The sequence below is a fragment of the Dreissena polymorpha genome, chromosome 5 (assembly GCF_020536995.1).
Source record: "Dreissena polymorpha isolate Duluth1 chromosome 5, UMN_Dpol_1.0, whole genome shotgun sequence".
Lineage (NCBI taxonomy): Eukaryota > Metazoa > Mollusca > Bivalvia > Myida > Dreissenidae > Dreissena > Dreissena polymorpha.
Window position 1 is genome coordinate 4,315,387 of NC_068359.1, and position 23,205 is coordinate 4,338,591.

General features: G+C 33.2%; 1 protein-coding gene across 2 annotated transcripts in view; it reads left to right on the forward strand.

The window, feature by feature from the left end:
• LOC127832275 (uncharacterized) overlaps positions 1 to 21,647 on the forward strand; it is a 104,912-nt gene extending 83,265 nt beyond the window's left edge. For both annotated transcript variants that reach the window (XM_052357660.1, XM_052357661.1), the window contains 2 exons: positions 9,999 to 10,105; positions 19,548 to 21,647. In XM_052357660.1, the coding sequence (XP_052213620.1) occupies positions 9,999 to 10,105; positions 19,548 to 20,384 (944 nt within the window). In that variant the 3' untranslated portion in view covers positions 20,385 to 21,647. The remainder of the gene's footprint in view (positions 1 to 9,998; positions 10,106 to 19,547) is intronic.
• Positions 21,648 to 23,205: the final 1,558 nt, after the last annotated feature.

The window sequence follows — 23,205 nt, forward strand, 5'->3', positions numbered from 1 at the left end:
TATCACAATTTTGTAGCGCTGAGCCCTGGATATCATGAAAGGCATGCAAATCAGTAAATGTTATTTTTTTATTATTTAAATGATTCAGTTTGTAACCACCATGGGAAAACAGATTTTTTTTTTGTCATTAAGTTAGAACAATACTATGGAAAGAACTGTTTTATTTAACGGCAGTTATTATAGTATTTTACTGATGTGACAGTATATAATTATGTTAAAGGTAAAACAATTAAACATTGAAAGTAAAATGTATATAGAGAATATTATGTGACTTTTGGTTTATTAAGATCAAGTTTATCATGCGAGGCGTAGAACTTAGCATGATGACTTGATCTTTATCCAAAACTCACATAATATTCTATTTATCCTATTATGTGCTCCCTTTTTCCTTTAATAATGATAAAATATCACATTTTTTGACAATTTTATCTTTCTGTAGTTGACGAAAAAAATATTCTCCAATTTTTGGAAAACCCCAAATCTGATCTAAAAATAGCGATACAGTAGATTCCACTTAATTGAATATCAGATAATCGATTAATCCGATTAATTGAATAGAAATTAAAAACTCCAAGCCATTTGCATCTCTTCCCATTGTAAAAACATCATCTAATCTGATAGGAAATATGGAGTATTACGGTTAATAGAATAGCCAATTATTGATTGCACATTATAAACCAGTGTAGAATCTCATTAAATCTCCAAGGATACGCATCGTATTGATGATTTTGACATACACGCTACATTGACTGCCTTTGTTTTCATTTCACACAATGCATGTATGCAGCATCTGTCAAGCGTCATGTGACTAACAAGTGTAGTATGCTGGCTAAGTACAATGCAAACACAGGAGTCTCCTGTTAAAACTGACGCAGATCACAGTTTGCAGTCAGGCGCAAACTTTCGAATTCAAACATTTTATGTTGCATGTTATTTTTATTATATGTATTGCAATGCGTGTATAGGCTTTTATATGCTGTTTGTTTATAATGTGTTTGTATGCATTAATAACAAGCGATGTGTTTGTCAGAAACACAATGCCCCCTATTGCGCCGCTTTGAAGCCATAAATTTGACCTTTGACCTTGAAGGATGACCATGACTTTTCACCACTCAAAATGTGCAGCTCCATGAGATACACGTGCATGCCAAATATCAAGTTGCTATCTTCAATATTAAAAAAGTTATCAAACTTCAACCAAGGTTAAAGTTTTGGGACACACACATACAGTGACACAATGACAGACAGACATGCAGACCAAAAACAATATACCCCCGATCTTTTGATCAGGGCATAAAAAAGAGCAACAAAATAATTTTTTTTAATCGTCTGTACATGTTTCTAGTCAGTATTGTCGTCAGTGCCAATGAACATCAAGAATTTAATGTTACCTGTGAGTGAGTGAATATTACTAGTGGATTATTTTCAATGCACCGTTTAATGAAAAACAATCAACTTTCTTCGTCGCTTTTATTTGCGTTTATTGAATAAAACAAGTTTATTTAGCAATGCATTTAACAATATAGCTTTGAAATAGGTTAAAACACGATAACATACACACATGTATATGATAAACAGTGATAACATTGGAAATATAACTGATTCCGTATAATTGAATACTCAAGATAATTGAATATTCGGACGTGACAGATGGGCTATTCAATGAAGCGGAATCTACTGTAGTATAAAGCTTAAGTTTATATGATCGTTGTTATACTATTGATTTTCATCTGGTAATAGGATAAAAAAATGGTATTTGATAATTGTCCCCCTGTTTCTCAAAAATCGCCCCTATTTTTAAAGAGAGAAGGGAAACTAATATTGGATTTCTAGAATAGACACTGGGATAAAGCCATAGTTTATTGCTCTTTTTAAACTTTACCCTTGAATTGTAATCTTATAACATCAACTTCTATCCAAGTATTCCCAAATTTTGTATGTGCAAGTCTATAATTAAACCATTGACATTGAATTGAACCCTTAGGTTTTGTTCAAGACACTGTCAGTTCATTTTGCTATTCTTAGGTTTTTCAAAATGAATCCATTATTTATAAACACTTTTTGCAGTACAAAGGTATTATTTGAACAAAAAAAGTTTATAACCTACTTATACAATTTGACATTTGTGTTAGATTGTAACTTTGACCAAAAACTTCCAAACCTGAATCTTGGGGGTTACACGTCTTCTCATGATGCTGATCACTTTTGCCAAGTTATTGGAAAATTATCAATCCTGGACCATGTAATTTTCAAGACAAATGTTTTCCTTCAGCTTGCCCTACTGCCAAACCTGACTGTGTTCCCTTTAAGGACCTGACTTTTTGTATTATACTAATGACAAATGCTGTTTCCCATTTAGATATTTCCATTACAAATTATTGATTAACAATGCTGTCCTCGAGATAGCTACATCCACTGCCAGGATTTGTTTACCTTGACATGTTGACCTTGATTTATAGCTAAGTGTGAATGACTAATGCCTTTCAAACATCTTCTTGATAACCTTAACATTGTGGCCAATTTATATGAAAATCCGTCAATCCTTAAAAAAGATATGGACCAGACACTAGAACAAGGCTTAATGAATTTAAATTTAAGCATTACCTTGAACTTGAGCAGATATGACTAACTCGTGCCATCTGCAAATCGTCTCAATGACCAAAATATTGCAGCTTAGCTTCATGAAAATCCTTCAATGAATATCAACCTGATGGACCAAAACAAAAATAGAGCTTTAAAACTTTGACCTTGAAGCTTAACCTTGACCTTGAGCCGGGGTGACTGAATTCAATATTTTGTCTCAATGACCTAAAGATTTAAGCCAAGTTTCATAAACATTTCATAAGAATAAAACTTTTCTGGTTCTAGCTGTAAAACGCCCAGAGACAAATGATACATGGACAAATGTAATTGTGTATCAGGTAATAGTGGACAGATGAATGTCATAAATTGGATTTTGATGATTATTCAACTGCTAAGTGATATCAAAAATTCAATCAATATGTTCCCTGTCTCCAAAATGCTTTTGACATACAAATCATCACCTTTGAGTCAAAAGTTATGACTGTAGTCCTTCATATTGGGGTGGTGGCTAAATTTCGACGCCATGTTGGATTTCTGTGTACCATTATAAACTTACACAAACGATGATAATCTTAAAGTGTTCTTTGACCCCAGACGCCTAAGTATAGACACCAACATCATCAAATTTGAGTGGATAGTTACATAGTTATGATCACAAGTAGGTTTTGGCCGCCATCTTGGTGGCCATCTTGAAAAAAAAACACTTTCCACAGGTCCTATTTCAGTAAACTTATGATATGTTATAAAGTACCTAACAGTCAAAATAGCTTTTATAGCTTTTTGGAGATCCAAGTGCATATTGACCTGACTACAATGCCTGTGATATATGAGGAAGAATTAGAACACTTATTGCACAACACACTATTCCCTGTGCACAACACACTATTCCTGTCTATCCCACTTACAGATGTAACGATGCCAACAATAGGTTACTAATAACATCTCATATTATAGCTAGTTGCTGCAATATTTTCAGATCATGAGATGTCAATGAATATGTGCTTTGATCATGATATATTTAAGAGTTAACTGCTGCAAGACCTCACTCGTATTTATGGAATATATTTGAATGTAGAAGACGTCTTACCTTTACTCATTTTATTATGCAGTTTTATTTTACTAATTTATTTTCCATTCTACAAAAGCAACTTAAAATAATTGCATTAATTTTCGAATTTGTAAATGGTTAATATCGTAACCACAAAGCCTGTTATATAAGAAAATCTTCATCTAACTCTTAAACATTTATGATTACTGAATATAGGTTGTAAGATGGCAATGTGAAACATAAATTAAACGCTTAAATGAAAATTAAACAAAACAGAGAAAAGCATTTTGTCTATCTGTGTACATAATTATGGGATCTGTTTTGAATTCTTAATACATTTATATAATCATTGAATTACTATTATACATGAATTGCTAATGAGATCGAAAAATGCATTTTTTTAATTAGTCTGTGTAATCTTGTGTGCAAGCTTTAATAAACATGATCTTTATAATTTGCATGTGTTTAAGGAAATTATTTTAGTTTTAAATAAACATTGTAGTTTCACCTTTCCATTGCAAATTATTTTGTGTATGGTCATTGGTTTCCATGGTCACATGACATCTTAAACCTTGAGAAACCTTGTAAACAATCACTGATAAAGTTTGAAAAAAAAGTAGATGCATACCTTGGAATATAATGGAACAGTTTTTAAGACATATTGTGATGTGTCAATACAAATTTTTAAATAAGTTAAATGGACTGCAAACATATTCAGAGCAAATTAACACAAGAGTCCATATCTTTGTCAAAGATCTATCAAGAAACAAAGATTAGCGTTATCGGATTCTCGCGGAAATTCGCCTGGCAACGAGATGTCAGTTATGTGAGAAATGGTCTCCCTTGAAGAGAATGCGTTTGCACCTCTATCGCAGATGTACTGTATTCAAAACAAGAGCACCGCATAACGGGTGCCAACGCTCGGCTGCGGGTGCAGTTTTGAATAAATTAAAGCTTGTCAGAATAATTTTTTAGAGGTCACAGTGACCTTGACCTTTGACCTAGTGACCCAAAAATGGGTGTGGCGTGTAGAACTCATCGAGGTGCAGCTACATATGAAGTTTCAATGTTACATTGTAGGTGGAAGCACTTTCATTTTAGAACCAATGTTTAAAAGGCTAACAAAATGTTAAGGTTTTAGAACGACGCTTATGGCGGAAGACATGATGAGCTGGCTAAGACAATACCTCGGGTTTTCTCCGAAAACAGCCAATCTAAAAATAATTGTCTTGCGAATATCAGTAATCAGCAAAGGCACAATCAATATATTTGTTTCCTGGTTGATAGTTTTATCTAAAATTGACACTTTATTTGGAAAATTTAAATAAGAAATTAGTCAGTTTAGAAAATAAAGAGAACATAGTCGGAACAGTTTGATATGAATTTATATCACACCTCCTACAAAAATGAGCTCAGTAAATAATAATCCATTTTATTTAAGTTGTTAGTTTTTCAGCGTAGCTGTTTAACGTCACTTTTGACCTTAGATGACCTTCATTCATGATAGGTCCCAAATGAATAAATCCGAATTGTGCATTGGCTAATAATACAAAAATCACCGTAAACATTGGATGCATATCATTTGAACTTAAATATGAATATATTGTAAATTACATGTAAATTACAATAAATTAAAAACTGTCATGATACAAAACATCCTCTAAACATTACATCGAAACATTTCTCCTTAGTTTACGAAGCAGTATAGCATTAATCACATGTCTCCATAATTAAAAGAAGCTATTGTTTACATGCCGTAGCGGTCACACTAAACACTACAAAAACAGGCTAGATTGCACTTTACCGGTACGCAGTTGTTTACCACTATCAAAAAGCGGGAGTTTGGGGGCGGTAGCCCCCAATACTAAGGAAATATAAAGGTGTTGGAAATATATCTGCCTTTGATTTATTCTAATCCATATTTGCGTTTATTAGTGCAAATATTTTTCTTTGTACTTTGTTTTGTTCATTTTTTATATAAAGTTCTGTCTTTCTGCAAAAAATTCATATCACTATGATGCTTGCAATATTGAGTCTTTTATGTTTACATTCTACTAACATCTTTACACATTATAACACATTATCTTTTATTTCATTCCAACATTATGTTCATAGTATTTCAATGGCGAATATGTTTTCTTTTTCTATTAAAACTAATGTATTACTCGTTCAATTATAAAAACCTAGTCATTACAATACTTATTGACAATAAAACATACAATTTCACCTCTTCTTGTTCTTCATTTCTTATTTGTTATCGGGATAGGGAAGCGGACAACGACAACAAGCGAGGCATGGTATTGTAATGCGCATGGGGGGGTTAGAGGGTTAGGGTATGGGTTAGGGTAAGGGGTCGGGTTTGGGTTAGGGTTAGCCTTAACCCATACCTTAACCCTAACCCGACCCCATACCCTAACCTAACCATAACCCAGGGTTATCGCCCCTATACCATGCCTCGCTCGTTGTTATTGTCCTCTTCCCTTGTTAATACAGTAAAATATATTATCTTATTATCACTCACTACCTTCATTAAAATACATGGTCGCTTCATTCCATCTCCTTTCACTGGTCGCAAACATTACAACATCAACGCCGTTTATCTTTTTAAAGATATCTCTTGTTTGTATAAATTTAAAATGAAACTTTATTTTAACACTAAAAATACAATTACAGTTTAAGGCAAAGGCAAATATGACCTTTTCCATGAAAAAAGTATGCCACGGCCTGTCTCGAACTCTTTAAAAGTTTCTCCACTTAATATCTAATCTGAGCTACTTCAATAAAAATTGCTAAATTTATTTATGGCTATAGCTTTTTATATTACCAATAAATATTCAAACATGAAATGTTAATTTAGAAATAGTAAAGATGAGGGCAAAGGTGTATAATTATGTACTTTTTAATGAGAAAATATGCATTGGCCTGAAATGTTTCAAAGATTCGCTCATGAATATCTCAAAGACTATTGACCTCAAAATCAAAAAGTTTTCTTAGCCATGTACATTTTTATGTTACCTTTAGAATGATACGTAAATCAAAAGTATTTGAAAGAAACAATAAAGTTTAAGGCACAGGCAGATGCGTACGTTTCAATAAGAAAATCCCCCTGAGAAATGTTGTTCTGCAGTTCACGAATAATTCGTGAACAGTTCATGAACTGTTTGTGAACTGAGTTCATGAATTGTTCACGAATAGTTCGTGAACAGAAAATGAGCCACGTCTGTGAAAAGTTCTTGAAATTTTAGTTCATGAACTGTTCATGAACACTAATGGCATGAAGTGTTCATGAAATATTATTGAAACCTAATGGCATGAAGTGTTCATGAACTATTCTTGAACCCGTGTGGCATGAAGTGTTCATGAACTATTCTTGAACCATTATGGCATGAAGTGTTCATGAACTATTCATGAACATCAATGGCATGAAGTGTTCTTGAACAGTTCATGAACAACACAATTCTTGAAAAATTCTTCAGGGTTTTGCTGTTCACGAACAGTTCATGAACATTTTCCTTCTATTTTTCAATGGCTCATTTTCTGTTCACAAACTGTAAGTGAATAGTTCATGAACCATAGTTCTTCAAGAGTTCATGAACTGAGGTGGCATGAAATGTTCATGAACTATTCATGAACAAGAATTTGTCAATTTATGCAAAGGTTATCATAAGTGTCACTAAAGCTCAACAAACAGGTCAGGGTAAGAAGAAACAAGTCTTGTATTAGCACTTAACATATTGATAGCAACATATAACAATAATTTAAATATAACACTAATAACTGAGATACAAGTGGTTTGATAATACTCTTTAAATTTCATAATACAACTTTGCACTATATGTTCATGAATAATTCATGTATTGAAAAGATTATGAATAGTCTCATTTTCAGTTCAAGAATCATTTACTAATCAATGGTTTCCCTGAAATGGTTACACTTACAGTGCCAAAGAACTTGAAATGGAACCAATGGCTGATCAGTTCAGCCAGTAATTTATTAAAGACTTACATTTTCAAATATAACATAAACCATGTGCCTTCCGTTTCAACTTCCTGTGCACACAATATTCTTTCTTTGTAAAAACAGCAATGCAATGTACATTGAGTTCTTGATATCATCTTAAACTGTTCTTGAAATAAGATGTCCTTAAAACGTTCTTAAACTTGTCTTTTAAGTCTTCCAAAAACAATGACAGATCCTTTTAAGAACATATTGGATTCTTAAAAAGTCCATCATACGTTCAAAAACATTGTGTAGACCTGTTTAAGAACATCAGAAGGAAACATGTTGTTCAAAAAAGTTCTTAAAGTGTTCAAGAATAGTTTAAGAATAATTCAAGAACAGGAAAGGTCCTTAAAAAGTTATTGAAGTGTTCCTGAAGGCAGTTCTTGAACAGTTCTTTTACAAATGTTCTTAAAATTCTCTAGAACAGGTCAAGAACTCTTACTTACAGTGGTGAAAGTACTATGCATATTCATACTAACTTCACAGGTTTCACAAATCTAGATTTGTATGCTAGACATTTCAATATTACTTTCAAAAATATGTATGAAACATCTAGCACAAAGGAATTCATGAATTATTCATGATGGATCCTTAAAGTCTGTCTCAGAAAAGTCATTAGAAATACTTGTGCATGAAATGTTCATCACTAAGTATTTATGGTTAGATGAAGAACTGTTCATGAACTTTGAAATGTTCAACAATAATTCATAAACAGTTCATGAACATGTCTTAAGAACAGTTCATGTCCAAAAGTTCATGAACCAAGCTAAGGAACTTTTTCAGAACCGTTCATGAACAGTTCTTGATTGGCTTGAAGTGTTCATGAAATCATGAACAACATTTCGCCGGGGTCGAGACTAAATCATATTAAAATCAAAAGGTTTGTGTAGCCATGTACATTTTTATATTACCTTTAAAATGATACGTAATTCAGAAACTTTTATAAAGAAACAATACAGTTTTAGGCAAAGGGGGATATGTACTTTTCAATTAAAAATTCTGCATTGGCCTGTAATGTTACAAAGATTTGCCTATGAATATCTACAAGACTTTTCCAGTCAAAATCCAAAATTGTATTGTAGCCGTGTACATTTTTTGTATTATCTTTAAAATGATACCTAAATAAGTAGTATTTTTAAAGAAACAATAAAGTTTAACGGCAAAGGCAGATAATGTTCTTTTCAATATTAAAATATGCATTTCGGTGAAATGTTACAAAGATTTGCTTATGAATATCTCGGAGACTATTCACGTTAAAATCAAAACGTTTTCGTAGTCGTGTGCATTTTTTGTATCACCTTTACAATGATATATAAATCAGAAGTATTTATTAAGAAACAATACAGTTTTATGCAAAGGCGGATACAAACTTTCCAAAAAGAACATCTCCAAAAGTGTTTGTAACCTTTTTCACATTACCTTTAAAGTGATACATAAATCAGAAGTATTTATAAAGAAACAATTCAGTTTTAGGCAAATGCAGATATATACATTTTAAATAGTCTTACTTGGCCTGAAATCTCTGAAAGTATTGTTATTTAATACCTGAGAAAACATTAGAGCTAAAAGCACAAAGATATTGGCTATAGACTTTTATATCACCTATATAGCATAATTACGAAGTCATGAAATTTTGTCTATTGGAATCAAGCGTGTGGATACTCTGCCATAGTATATGATATCCCCAGATAACAGAGGGAGAACAGCGAAAAATTCAAAATTGATGTTACATGATGCAGGTCTTGTTTTTCAAGGCGAGAATTTCCAATACTTAAATTGTATTGGTCTGAATAAATTTTTCCAGTCTTTGTGTATTTATAGATCTATATTCTTGTATCATTTATTAAACAAACAAAAAAGAAGAAAAGATTTCTTTGTTTTCTCAGAAAGTCAATAATTAGAAATATTTATGTTGTTACCATGGAAACCATTACATTTTCTTTAATGTTTTCATATCCTTGAGTAATATTGGCTATATTATCATATTATTAAACCATACCTATTTTGCACTTATAGAATTAATAAAAATGTATTTACTTATTTTATTAACATGAACATAAATAGAGAAATGTTCATGTTTGTGTTTAAATAGGCATTCCTAAATCAGCTATTTTCACCTTAAATTGAGAAATATTGCAAACATTTCAATATTTCCGTGTTCAACATAACATGAATTGCAAGCTTCTGAAAATGTGAAGAACTCAATTTTGTCCATGTTCACCATTTTGACCAAAAATCTCAGAAACACACATCTATATACTATTGTTTTCATTGAATTGTATTAAAGATTCTTGTAGATCATCCCGGTCCTCTAGTTTGAATTAGTTTTGCATAGTAACCGGTAATTATGTTTCTGTATTGCTAGATCTAAGAATTATTCTGCTTGAACTTCATGGAAAACATTTAACCGGAAACTCGCTTCTGGGACGACACCTTTTTGACAGAACGGGAAATGCAGACAAACAAATACAAGTATGTAACACTTTATTTTTTATAATGTTTGTTGGTAAATAATAGATAATTTTTATTTAGACACTTTTTCTCAAAGCTAACCAATCATTTAAAAAATTAAATGCTACTATAACATTCTAATTTAAATAATATTAGTTAAATGTAAAAACTATTACTCAAGAATCAATGCTTTTAAGCTTAACTTAGCACAAAGTTCATTTGGCGAGTTTTTGTCATGCTTTTCAATGATGCAAATCTGCTCAGTCTTTTGTGCAATGTCAATACAAAACTTTTAATACTATAACTTCTCCTAAACGCGTCTGCAGGCAAAGCACAAAACTTAAAAGGAATCAAACTTTTATTGTTCAAATTATTCATGTTCACCACATTTGCAGGTCACCTGAGATTATATATCAAGCAAGAGAATTTTGTCTCTGACCCTACTAATTTATGTTGTCACAGTAAAAATAAGATCTCTACCATTTTCATTCAGCCTTGCTTAAAGGAAATTGTTCACAGATTTTTTTTATGTTTTGAAATTTGTCATAAGAAGCTTTAAATTGATAAATGCAAATATTGGAAGTAAAAAGCTCCAGTATTAAACAATATCATCATCTAAACCTCATCTGGAATTTTGTACTTTACATAAGCAATCCAGGAAGTGTCAAAAAATATTACAATTACAACAGCACTCTCCAAATTATTCAATCATTTCGCGCTTGTTACGCTTTATAATTTTCAGGTTTTTAAATCATCAAAAGATGCATATAATGCATATTTTAGAGCATGGTAAATGTTAAATATTATTGCAAAGAATATAACTACAACAAAACAAGAGGGCCTGAAAGGCCCAAAGTAGCACACCTGAGATTCAAAGGAACTGACCTGTTCTGTGCAGCCCAAGATGTCATTAGAACAATATGTTCTTACCAACATTCATGAATAGGAAACACCCTGGCGGCAACGTTTTTCAACAGACTGAATACATTTTCAAAGACATCGAAAATATCATTAAAACAAATATTCTGACCAAGTTGCATGATGATCGGAAAATAAATGTGGCCCCAAGAGTGTTGACAAGGTTTTACTATAGCCATATAAGGAAAAATGCCCCGCCCCCTAGTGGCCATGTTTTTCAACCAACTGGCATCATTTTCAAGCTTGTCCAAAATATTATTGGGATAAATCTTCTGACCAAGTTTCATGAAGATCAGACAATAAATGTGGCCTCTTAGAGTGTTAAAAAGATTTTACTATAGCCATATAAGGAATCATGCCCCGCCCCCTTGTTGCAATATTTTTCAACCAACTTGCATCATTTTCGTACTCGTCCAAGATATTATTGGGATGAATCTTCTGACCAAGTTTCATGAAGATTGGACAATAAATGTGGCCTCTAGAGTGTTTACAAGGTTTGACTATAGCCATATAAGGAAAAATGCCCCGCCCCCTAGGCGGCCATGTTTTTCCACCAACCGGAACCATTTCCAAACTCATCCAAGATATCATTGAGACAAATCTTCTGACAAAGTTTCATGAAGATCAGACAATAAATGTGGCCTCTAGAGTGTTAACAAGGTTTTACTACAGCCATAAATATCCATATAAGAAAAAATACCTCGCCCCCTAGTGGCCATGTTTTTAAAGCAACCAGAACCATTTTCAAACTTATCCATGATATCATTGGGACAAATCTTCTGACCAAGTTACATGATGATTGGAAAGTAAATGTGGCCCCTAGAGTGTTAACAAGTTTTTATTATAGCCATATAAGGAAAAATGCCCCGCCCCCTGTTGTCCATGTTTTAAAACCAAGTGGCATTATTTCCGAACTTATCCAAGATAATATTGCGATGAATCTTCTGATTAAGTTTCATGAAGATCGGACAATTAATGTGGCCTCTAGAGTGTTAACAAGATTTTACAAATAATCATAGCCATATATAGCAATATAAGGAACAAGAGCTGTCAGAGGACAGGGCGCTCAACTATTCGAGTGGTTGACAGTATAACGTAAGCCATCATGGAGAAATTGTTCATATTCAATAATTTATTAGACGATTTTTCAAAAATAAAAAAAGGAGAAAAAAAATTGGGGGGGGGGGGGTAGGGGGGGTTAAGAGGGGGTATAATGTGGGGTATGGTCATTTATAGGACAATCTTTCAAAAGTAAAAAAAGGAAAACAAATTTATTTTGGAAGGGGGGGGGGGGGGCAGGGATTCTGGGTTGGGGCGTGGGGTATTGTTTGGGTGGAATCCATTGTGGTATTCAGGTAAGTGTTGTTTTGTCAAAGTATTAATAAAATATGATCATAATTAAGAAGTTATGGCAATGTAAGCAAAATGTTCAATTATCTAAGTACAAAAGGGGCAATAATTCTGTCAAAATGCTTGATACAGTTGTCTGCTCTGGTTAATAGGTTGGGGTCATGTTGGTAAACAAGTATTCAAAATATGAAAGCAATATGTCAAGGGACATAGGACATACTTGGGGTAGTACGCAAACTTTAACATAGATTTATCAATAATATGCATATTCAAAGTATAAAAGGGGCAATAATTCTGTCAAAATGCTTGATACAGTGGTCTGCTCTTGTTTATAGGTTGGGGTCATGTTGGTAAACAAGTATGCAAAATATGAAAGCAATATGTCAAGGGACATAGGAAATATTCGGGGTAGTATGCAAACTTTAACATAGATTTATCAATAATATGCATATTCTAAGTATAAAAGGGGCAATAATTCTGTCAAAATGCTTGATACAGTGGTCTGCTCTTGTTTATAGGTTGGGGTAATGTTGGTTAACAAGTATGCAAAATATGAAAGCAATGTGTCAAGGGACATAGGAAATATTTGGGGAAGTACGCAAACTTTAACATAGATTTATCAATAATATGCATATTCTAAGTATAAAAGGGGCAATAATTCTGTCAAAATGCTTGATACAATGGTCTGCTCTTGTTAATAGGTTGGGGTCATCTTGGTAAACAAGTATGCATAATATGAAAGCAATATGTCAAGGGACATTGAAAATATTTGGGGTAGTACGCAAACTTTAACATTTGCACGCAAACGCCAACACACAATGTTAATGCCAACGCACTTGCCAACGCCGGGGTGAGTAGGATAGCTCCACTATATATATTTCATATATAATAGTCGAGCTAAAAATGCCCCGCACCTTGGCAGCCATGTTTTTCAAGCAAACTTAACCATTTTCGAAGTCATCCAAGACATCATTGAGACCAATCTTCTGACCAAATTTAATGAAGATTGAATAATTAATGTGGCCTTTAGAGTGTTAACACGGAAAATGTTGACAGCGCATGACAGACGATGCACGACGGACAAAAAGCGATCACAAAAGCTCACCATGAGCACATTGTGCTCAGGTGAGCTAAAAATGCAAATCTGAAACGTTTTTTGTTCAATTTTGTCAGTTTATCAAAATGTGAACAGGTCGCTTTAAGTCTTTTTCTGACATAGCAGCATGCAAAATCCATGGCATTCAGGTAAAAAGACAGGTGCTACATGCAAATATACATTGTTTTTTATGAAGTTTGACATATGTGCAAAGTTATTACAAAATCCATCAATTTATGGCACAGTTATAGCTGAGGCAGTATATTTGAAAAAGAATTACAAATGTACAAATGGACAGTGCTACTGCAATATGCTGCCTCCAGCGAAAGGGAGCCATACAAATAATCAAACCTCAACAATAACACACAAGCAATACATACAAGTAAACTGACCTATTATGTATAACATTTCAGTCAAACGGGAGTAACAGAATCACTCCTATATTCAATGTTTTACATGTTACATAAGCTGATTTTATGACTAGAGTAGTAAGAAAGATTTTTTAAGATTTGACCTAGTTTTGAATGCATTTGACCCAGACTCAAACTTGGCCTGAATATGGCAAACATTTCTGTATTTTCGTCCTTCATTTCTCCCCAACAGCCAAACCAGTCAAGGGATTGATGATAATGATGATGATGATGATGATGATGATGATTTAATGACCTAAGTTTTTTTCACATTTGACCAAAATAACAACTTCGCCTAGATACATATCAAATAAACATTTTGACAAAGTTTTATCAAGATTATGTAATAAATATGGCCTCTAGAGTGGTAACAAGGTATTTAAGATTTGACCTGGTGACCTAGTTTTTAGACACAAGTGACCCAGATTCACTCTGTTTAGATATTGTCCAGATTAACAGTATCATTTTACATTTAGTTTTAAATGTCCCAAAACTTACCACAATTATGGTAATCAGTCTGATAAAGTCCATAATGTTGACAGGCTTTATCAATCACCTCCTCTCAAAGATTGTTTTTCATGGCTATAAATTTGGTGCTGCTGGTCCAGATGAAAAAATTAATCGGGTGCCAATTGTCCTGGTCGAGGAATTTAAGAGGTGCCATTTCTCAGGGATTGAAAAAAGTAGGTGCGGATTGACAAAACCAACATGATACAATGGTGTGATCACACATTCATTTATCTTAACTGAGAAGTTCTGCTGAAAATGATTACTTTTTTCTCATAGCGTCTTTATTGATTAAATGTTTGCCTAGTGTTTGTTGTGTATTGGTGTTGTTATTTTTACAGTTTATCTCAAAATCAATTAAAATAGGTTCGGCAGTTGAAACGCTTTGATTATAATCTATGGAAAGTATTGACTGTCATATAGGTACAAAAAGTCAATATGTCATTATATTGGGTGCCTGTGTCAATATATTATGTCAAGCCACCCTAATATATTGAGTCAACAAACCTATATATCATGTCAATGTGACCTTATATTATGTCAATACATCATTATAAGAGGTGCATTTGTCAATATATTAAGTCAAACCATCCTTATATTGAGTGGTTTTGTCATTATATTGGGTGCATTTGTCAATATATCGTGTCAAGCCATCCTTATATTAAGTCAATCTGTCATTATATTGGGTTCATTTGTCAATATATCTTGTCAAACCATTCTTATATTGAGTGTTTTCATCATTATATTGGGTGCATTTGTCAATATATCCTGTCAAACCATCCTTATATTAAGTCAATCTGTCATTATATTGTGTGCATTTGTCAATATATCGTGTCAAACCATCCTTATATAAAGTCAATCTGTCATTATTTTGGGTTCATTTGTCAATATATCTTGTCAAACCATCCTTATATAAAGTCAATCTGTCATTATTTTGGGTTCATTTGTCAATATTATCGTGTCAAACCATCCTTATATTAAGTCAATCTGTCATTATATTGGGTGCATTTGTCAATATATCGTGTCAAACCATCCTTATATTAAGTCAATCTGTCATTATATTGGGTTCATTTGTCAATATATCATGTCAAACCATCCTTATAATAAGTCAATCTGTCATTATATTGGGTTCATTTGTCAATATATCGTGTCAAACCATCCTTATATTGAGTGGTTTCGTCATTATATTGGGTTCATTTGTCAATATATCGTGTCAAACCATTCTTTTATTGAGTAGTTTCGTCATTATATTGGGAGCATTTGTCAATGTATCGTGTCAAACCATCCTTATAATAAGTCAATCTGTCATTATATTGGGTGCATTTGTCAAAATATCGTGTCAACCCATCCTTATAATAAGTCAATCTGTCATTTTATTGGGTTCATTTGTCAATATATCGTGTCAAACCATCCTTATATTGAGTGGTTTTGTCATTATATTGGGTGCATTTGTCAATATATCGTGTCAAACCATCCTTATATTAAGTCAATCTGTCATTATATTGGGTTCATTTGTCAATATATCGTGTCAAACCATCCTTATATTGAGTGGTTTCGTCATTATATTGGGTGCCTGTGTCAATATATCGTGTCAAACCATCCTTATATTAAGTCAATCTTTCATTACATTGGGTTTATTTGTCAATATATTGTGTCAAACCATCCTTATATTGTGTGGTTTCGTCATTATATTGGGAGCACTATTCAATATATCGTGTCAAACCATCCTTATATCAAGTCAATCTGTCATTATATTGGGTTCCTTTGTCAATATATCATGTCAAACCATCCTTATATTAAGTCAATCTGTTATTATATTGGGTGCAATTGTCAATATATCGTGTCAAACCATCCTTATATTAAGTTAATCTGTCATTATATTGGGTTCATTTGTCAATATATCGTGTCAAACCATCCTTATAATAAGTCAATCTGTCATTATATTGGGTTCATTTGTCAATATATCGTGTCAAACCATCCTTTTATTGAGTGGTTTCGTCATTTTATTGGGTTCATTTGTCAATATATTGTGTCAAACCATCCTTATAATAAGTCAATCTGTCATTATATTGGGTTCATTTGTCAAAATATCGTGTCAAACCATCCTTATATTGAGTGGTTTCGTTATTATATTGGGTTCATTTGTCAATATATCGTGTCAAACCATCCTTATATTAAGTCAATCGGTCATTATATTGGGTGCATTTGTCATTATTTTATGTCAAACCATCCTTATATTGAGTCAACAAACCAAAACATCATGTCGATGTGACTTTATATAAAGTAAAAAAATCTTTATCTTGTGTGCGTTCGTCGTTATATTGAGAGGATCAAATTGACCGGGTCATATTGCAAATGTGCACCGATACCTTCGCGCAACATTAGGCGGCAACGTAGTGGTGCACAGTGCGACATTACCCGGTCCATTTGATTCACCCTTTATAATGACGAAACCACTCAATATAAGGATGGTTTGACATAATATAATGACAAATGCACCCAATATAATGACAGATTGACTAAATATAATAATCGCAAAGTTTACTTCAGACTTTAGATGCTGATATAACCTTTAAAATTATTTTCAAATAATTTCATTCAATAAAGAAGTTACTGTGTTTTAAGCACAGGCATAACTGATAAGAGTACTTTAAAAAAAACACTTCTTTTTCGGCCTTAAACATTACGTGTTGTCACTGAATATTGTTTCACAGATAGATATGTTAGAAAGCTGTATAATTTTTAGTCAACTTTTATTTTTAACGATGTGAAATATAATTCATTAATGTTTCTAATCTTTGTTTATTGATAGATCTTTGAACCCTTTAGTCTACCAGATTCTTCAGTACAGTCATGGCAGTGGGTCAAGTGATAGCCAATATGGTGGCTGTCAATTTATCAATTCTGGGATTTTCTAAAGGGGCATGGCAATTTTCACATGCTGTTTATTTTAAACAAGGGACCCAATTGTCACAAAACCAGGTTTTCAATTTGAAAAAAAAAGTCTGACAAAGGGAGACAACTCAAACTGAACTGATCGTTTATAATTAACCCCCTTTGTTTCAAAATAAATCTATTTTTAGTCGTGGCATCCTTGACCTTGGAGATATTGACGTAATTATTTGGTGTGACACACCATCCAATGATGGTGAACAAATGTGCCAACTGATTTTAAAATCTCACAATGAATGACATAGTGATGGCCCGGACAAGCTCATTTATGGCCATTTTTGACCTTTGAACTCAAAGTGTGACTTTGACCTTGGAGATATCTACGTAATTCTTTCGTGCGACACACCGTCCAATGATGGTGAACAAATGTGCTTAACGATTTTAAAATCTCACAATGAACAACAAAGTTATGGCCCCGACATGCTTGATCCGTCCGCCCGCCCGCCGACATTCGCCAATCTAACCAGTTTTTTTCCGTAAAAAAACCTGGTTAAAAAGGCATGAAATAGAGAAATATTAACAATTATAAAAATACAAACATAGAAACATGTAAAGTGTAATTGTTGTGTAATTTTTACATTAAACTGAGTATAATTAATATATTTGATCTATTTATCTTTCAATATCTTTTAGTTATTGATGTAAATAGCAGAGTATAATTAATATATTTGATATACTTATCTTTCTAAATCTTCCCTTTCTTTTACATGCTATTACAGTAATCTTTCAAGAGTGACAAGCATAACAAAGCAGAATATACATATGAATCTGATTATACAAAACACATCCGCTAACATATTAATCATACCATGTTTGTCTTTTTCAATTATCTAAAAAATAATGCTTAAAATGTGTTTTTCTTTGCTACTGCAGACTAATGTCCTTTGCTAATTCAAGCGTTATTTGTCATTTTTGCACAGAATCATAACTTCATTTCTTAATTGTTTGCCATCTTGGGATAATGTTGAATTCAACATTAGTGTATAGTAACGTAAAAGTTTATATGTCAGACTACATTAATCACCAACCAACAGTTTTGAATTTTGATCTGACCCCTGGGTCAAACGTTATGGGTAAATCTGTAAATGGGTTAGATAGGTAAAAAAACTCATTTTATTAACAATATGCGACACACTAATAATAACTTTTGACTCAGGGGTCAGATCAAAATTCCAAATAGTGCACCGTCGCACATATGCTCATAGCTACCATGTGTGTAAGTTTCAAGGTTCTAGTGCTATATCCACTATTTGAAATTTTGATCTGACCCCTGGGTCAAATGTTATGGGGTTTGGGATGGGGCCGGGTCAGAGATTTTCACTTTTTTTTAGGTTATTTTTCATTAACTTCTTTATTTCTACACCGATTCACTTCTAATTGATACTAAACTTCTTTCATGACAATACGGTCAATCTCAACTATGCATGGCCCCATTAACAACCCTGAGGCGCCGCCCCACATAGACCACGCCTACCCAAAATTTAGTTTTAACATAACTTCTTCATTTATTCCCCAATTGAATTCAAGGTAATACTGAATATCTCTTATGACAACACGGTCTATCTCGACCATCCATGTTCACATTACCCACCCCGGGGCCCCGACAACAATTAGGCTTTGCCCACCCAAAATTGCCATTTAATATAACATCAATGCGGCGAGGGATACGCGTCAGGACCTGCCGCGCCATTTCTAATTTAATATGTTGCCATTTGACAGCATGAGACACTCCTTTAGCACTTGTGGGGAATTCTGTCATTTAAACATGCGAATCAGTTTGCTTCTGGTAAACAATATAGTAACCATTGTTAAACTAATACAATATTTAAAAACATATTTGGTTTTAATTGTTTATGATAAAGGCATTTTTGGAGTAAATGGATTCTTGAAAAATTCCATGCAAGAGGGGAAAAATACATATGGGGGAAAGGGCCAAAACACGGCGGGTCTCAAAGAAGAAAAACAAACCCACCTCAGTAACTAATTGATTAAATCTACTCATTTAAAATACTTGAAAAGACTAATGTATGCTTAATATGGAATTTATCAAGCCTTGGCGAAGGGTCAGAGACAATTATCTCTGATTTTGCTGCATCTAGACTAAAAATTTCGGTCATGAGACAATTGATATTATTGATAAGGGTAAAAAGATAGTATGGAATGAAACCTAATTGTAGATATTACATATCTTGCATGTGAATAAAGTTTATTTATAATTCTTATTTTTAAGAGTGAGGTAAGCAATAACCGTAAAGTAACGATTGTGGAATGCATGGTGGAGAAAACCTGTTGCGAAAGTGAAGCATATATGAAGCAGCAACTCCTACAAATAGAGAAAATGTTGAATCCAGGATTTCATGCAGTTTGCTTTGTAATAGATCCGAAGAGAATTGATGACGTGAAAAATCAATTTCAACCAATCATGGAGTACTTTGGAAATGATGCTAGTGATTATGCTTTTGTACTCAAGGCATCTACAGAGCAGGAAGAAAAGAAACTTCCTCTAGATGGCGAACACCTGGGAGTAACATCTGTTTTGAAATTTTGTAGGTTTAAAGAGTTGTACATAAACAATTCCGCCCTTCCTAAAAAAAAAGAAGAAATGATAGCAGAGATGTTCGCTTCCATTGACAGTGCAAATGTGAGAAAGCTTACTCCTTACTTTAGTTCACGCTTTAAACAACAAATGGAAGCTGAAGAAGCCTCTGCCAGAGCTAAAGCTGCTGCAGTTACTGAAGCTGCTAAAGCTGCTGCCAGAGCTGCTGAAGCTGCCAGAGCTGCTGAAGCTGCTAAAGCTGCTGAAGCTGCTAAAGCTGCTAAAGCTGACAGAGCTGCTGAAAGAGCTGAATTTTATAAAACTACAAAACAATTAATTGATGCTAAGCAAGCTGCTGAGGAGGCAAGAGCTGCTAAAGAAGCTGAAGCTGCTATAGCTGCCAAAGCTGCTAAAGATGCAAAAGCTAAACACCAAAAGAAACTAAGAAGGGAACGTGAACTTTTTGAAGCATATAAAGAAAATATTGAAAACAAAATAAAAAAACAGAAATCAAAATGTTGTTTAATGTAAAAAAAGAATCAAATCATATAATAGGTGATTTATAGACAGTTTGTTTGGTAGACACACTATCAAGTACTGATATTTTGACTTATTAGACGAATTTTAATTTGGCTGATTGTGTTTACAAAATTTAATGCAACTTGTTTCTCTTCAGTTTCTGTTCTATTAAAAATTAACTGATTATTAAAAGACATATCTAAGAAGAGTCAGAACCATAAAAAAGTCATTCGTGTTTCGGCTCATGAGTTGAAAATTAGATAAAAATCAGCAAATTTGTTACTAATCCCTTTATAAGTCAACATTTGACAGGAAATGGTACAATCAAACTGCATTAATTTTGTACTTTATGCTGCAATCAAGCACAAAGGTACTACCCCTTAGAAACTTTCAGGAACATTAACAGTTCATAAACATCTAATGACCAGCAATAGCAGCTTCGCTGTTGAACAAGAAACAATCAAATTAAAATACCAGTATTCTTCTATTTTCCCTCTAAGGACAGTTTGAACTATCAACCAATCAGAAACAACATACTTCAACAGGTAGATAAACTGCCAATCAGGAACCGTGTAATGAAACATTGAATATAAACAACTTCCTACGGATAATGGATGTTTACGTCTATGCTTTTTAAATCAATATATTAATCAATCATTTAAAGTAACAGAAACTTAAAAAATTGATGTTAACAATTTTTTGCACTTTTCTTGAATTCATATCTAAGAAAGAAAAATATTTTCTTATGAACTGAAAGTTATGAACCAATTGTTCATGAACATTCAGTAAAATGCATGAACTGTTAAGTTTATCAACTTTGTAGTTCATTAAGTTTATCAACTTTGTAGTTCATAAAACAACACATTCACGGACAGGTCATACATTGGAACAATACGTTTATGAACTATTTGGACTTCATTTGCCATTTTATTATTAACTGTTCATGAACCATTTTTAGGCTTCATGCCCTTTAATGAAGTTAAAAAAATTCTTCATCAAGAGTTACTTAACTCCTGAACTATTTGTGCAGGGGTATTATCTTGAGAATTATATCACCTGAAGTTTACGACAGTATGTATAATCTCTCAAAACAAAGATTTTGTATGTCAGTAAACAAATTAGTCATTTAAACAAATGCATTAAATGATCAGTTGATATTTCACATGAATTTTCCTTCACTTTCCCCAGATTTTCAAAAAGTAGTGTGCAAGTGGAGACCACAGGTGGTGAGCATGTGGCTATGATATTAATTAGTGAAAACATCATTTTGAATGATAAATAATCAAATAATAAAGAAAATCAACTTTTCTGGAAAAAAAATTCACTATCAAATATATATATATAACATGGTTTTCAACTCAAACTCAACCGAAAACGGGGTGCATCGCTTTGAATAGCCATAACTTCATCAATTGTGCAGCGATTTTCACGAACTAGATCTTATTCAACGCAGAAATGAATTTCTATCTGGAAATGTATATATCTTGCAAGATGTTTACAAATGCTGTGTCAAAGTTTAAGACATAACACGATACACAACTCGCGTGACGTACTTGACATCGATCGGACACGATCTAAGACTGAATGCTTCACAGAATAAAGGGCATTTTCCCTGCAAAGTTCACATACCTCAATACCATAATTCAATAAAACGTTTGAAAAAAACATTCTTACCATGCTTGCCTTTACATTATGCATCAAAACTAACTGCCCAGAGCCGTTTGAAACCTTTTTACATACATTTCAACTAACCGATATTTTAAACATACGAGTGATTTCATTGGTCTATTGCGAAGGTGTGTCTTTACACCTGAAGATTTCATTCATGAATCGGGTCTGATCGCTGTCAAGTAGACCACGCGAGTTGTGTCTTGTGTTATTTCTTAAAATTTGACCCAGCATTTGTAGAAACATTACAAGATATATACATTTCCAGAAAGGAAATTCATTTCTGCGTTGAATAAGACCGGGTTCATGAAAATCGCTGCACAATTGATGAAGTTATGGCTGTTCGAAGCAATGCACCCCTTTTTCCGGTGATTTTGAGTTGAATACCTTGTTACATTGCAACTCAAATATATCGCGGTTGAAGGGACGTGGCCGTGATATATCCGGCGCGTGATATAAATTGTCAAGTTATTATTCTATGTAAGTATTTTCAAATGCGTATAATTTAATTTATAATCCGAAAACCATTGTTAAGTATTATTGTTCAAGAAAGCAAGCACAAATTAGACCCCATATACAAAATGATATCATTCACGTCATGGAAAGCACGGGCAGTTTGACAAACTGCATGAGGGACATGATTCGACTCTCGATTAAAAGCAAGACATTTACACTGTATATAAGGTGCAAAGATTGTTGAGATAGGTCAGTATTGACTTGTGCCATTTACAGTTATAATTGTATACACCTTAATGTGTTTACGGGTGCGTTTCGGCAGTTCAAGGCAAATTCAATAGAGAAAGGTAACACCCAAAATGACCTGTGACAGGCAAGTTGCTTATTGTTTATTACAGTACACAGGTGCTATAGTGGTGTACAATGAGAGCAAACAATCTGGTTCAAACTGGATTATGAATGTCGGATTATACAGAAATTAAGGTGGGTGAAAAAAAGGGTAAAATACAACTTTGAAACGGATTTTATCTCAGCAAATAGTCAGATTTTAAAACATTAATTTAGGGATTATGCCCCTCAGATTTTTGGGAGCCATAGCTGATTCGCGATATATTTGACAACGCGATATAACGGACCGTGATATATTGGAGTTGCAGTGTATATTTATATTTGATAGTGAATTTTTTTTTTTCAGAAAAGTTGATTTTTG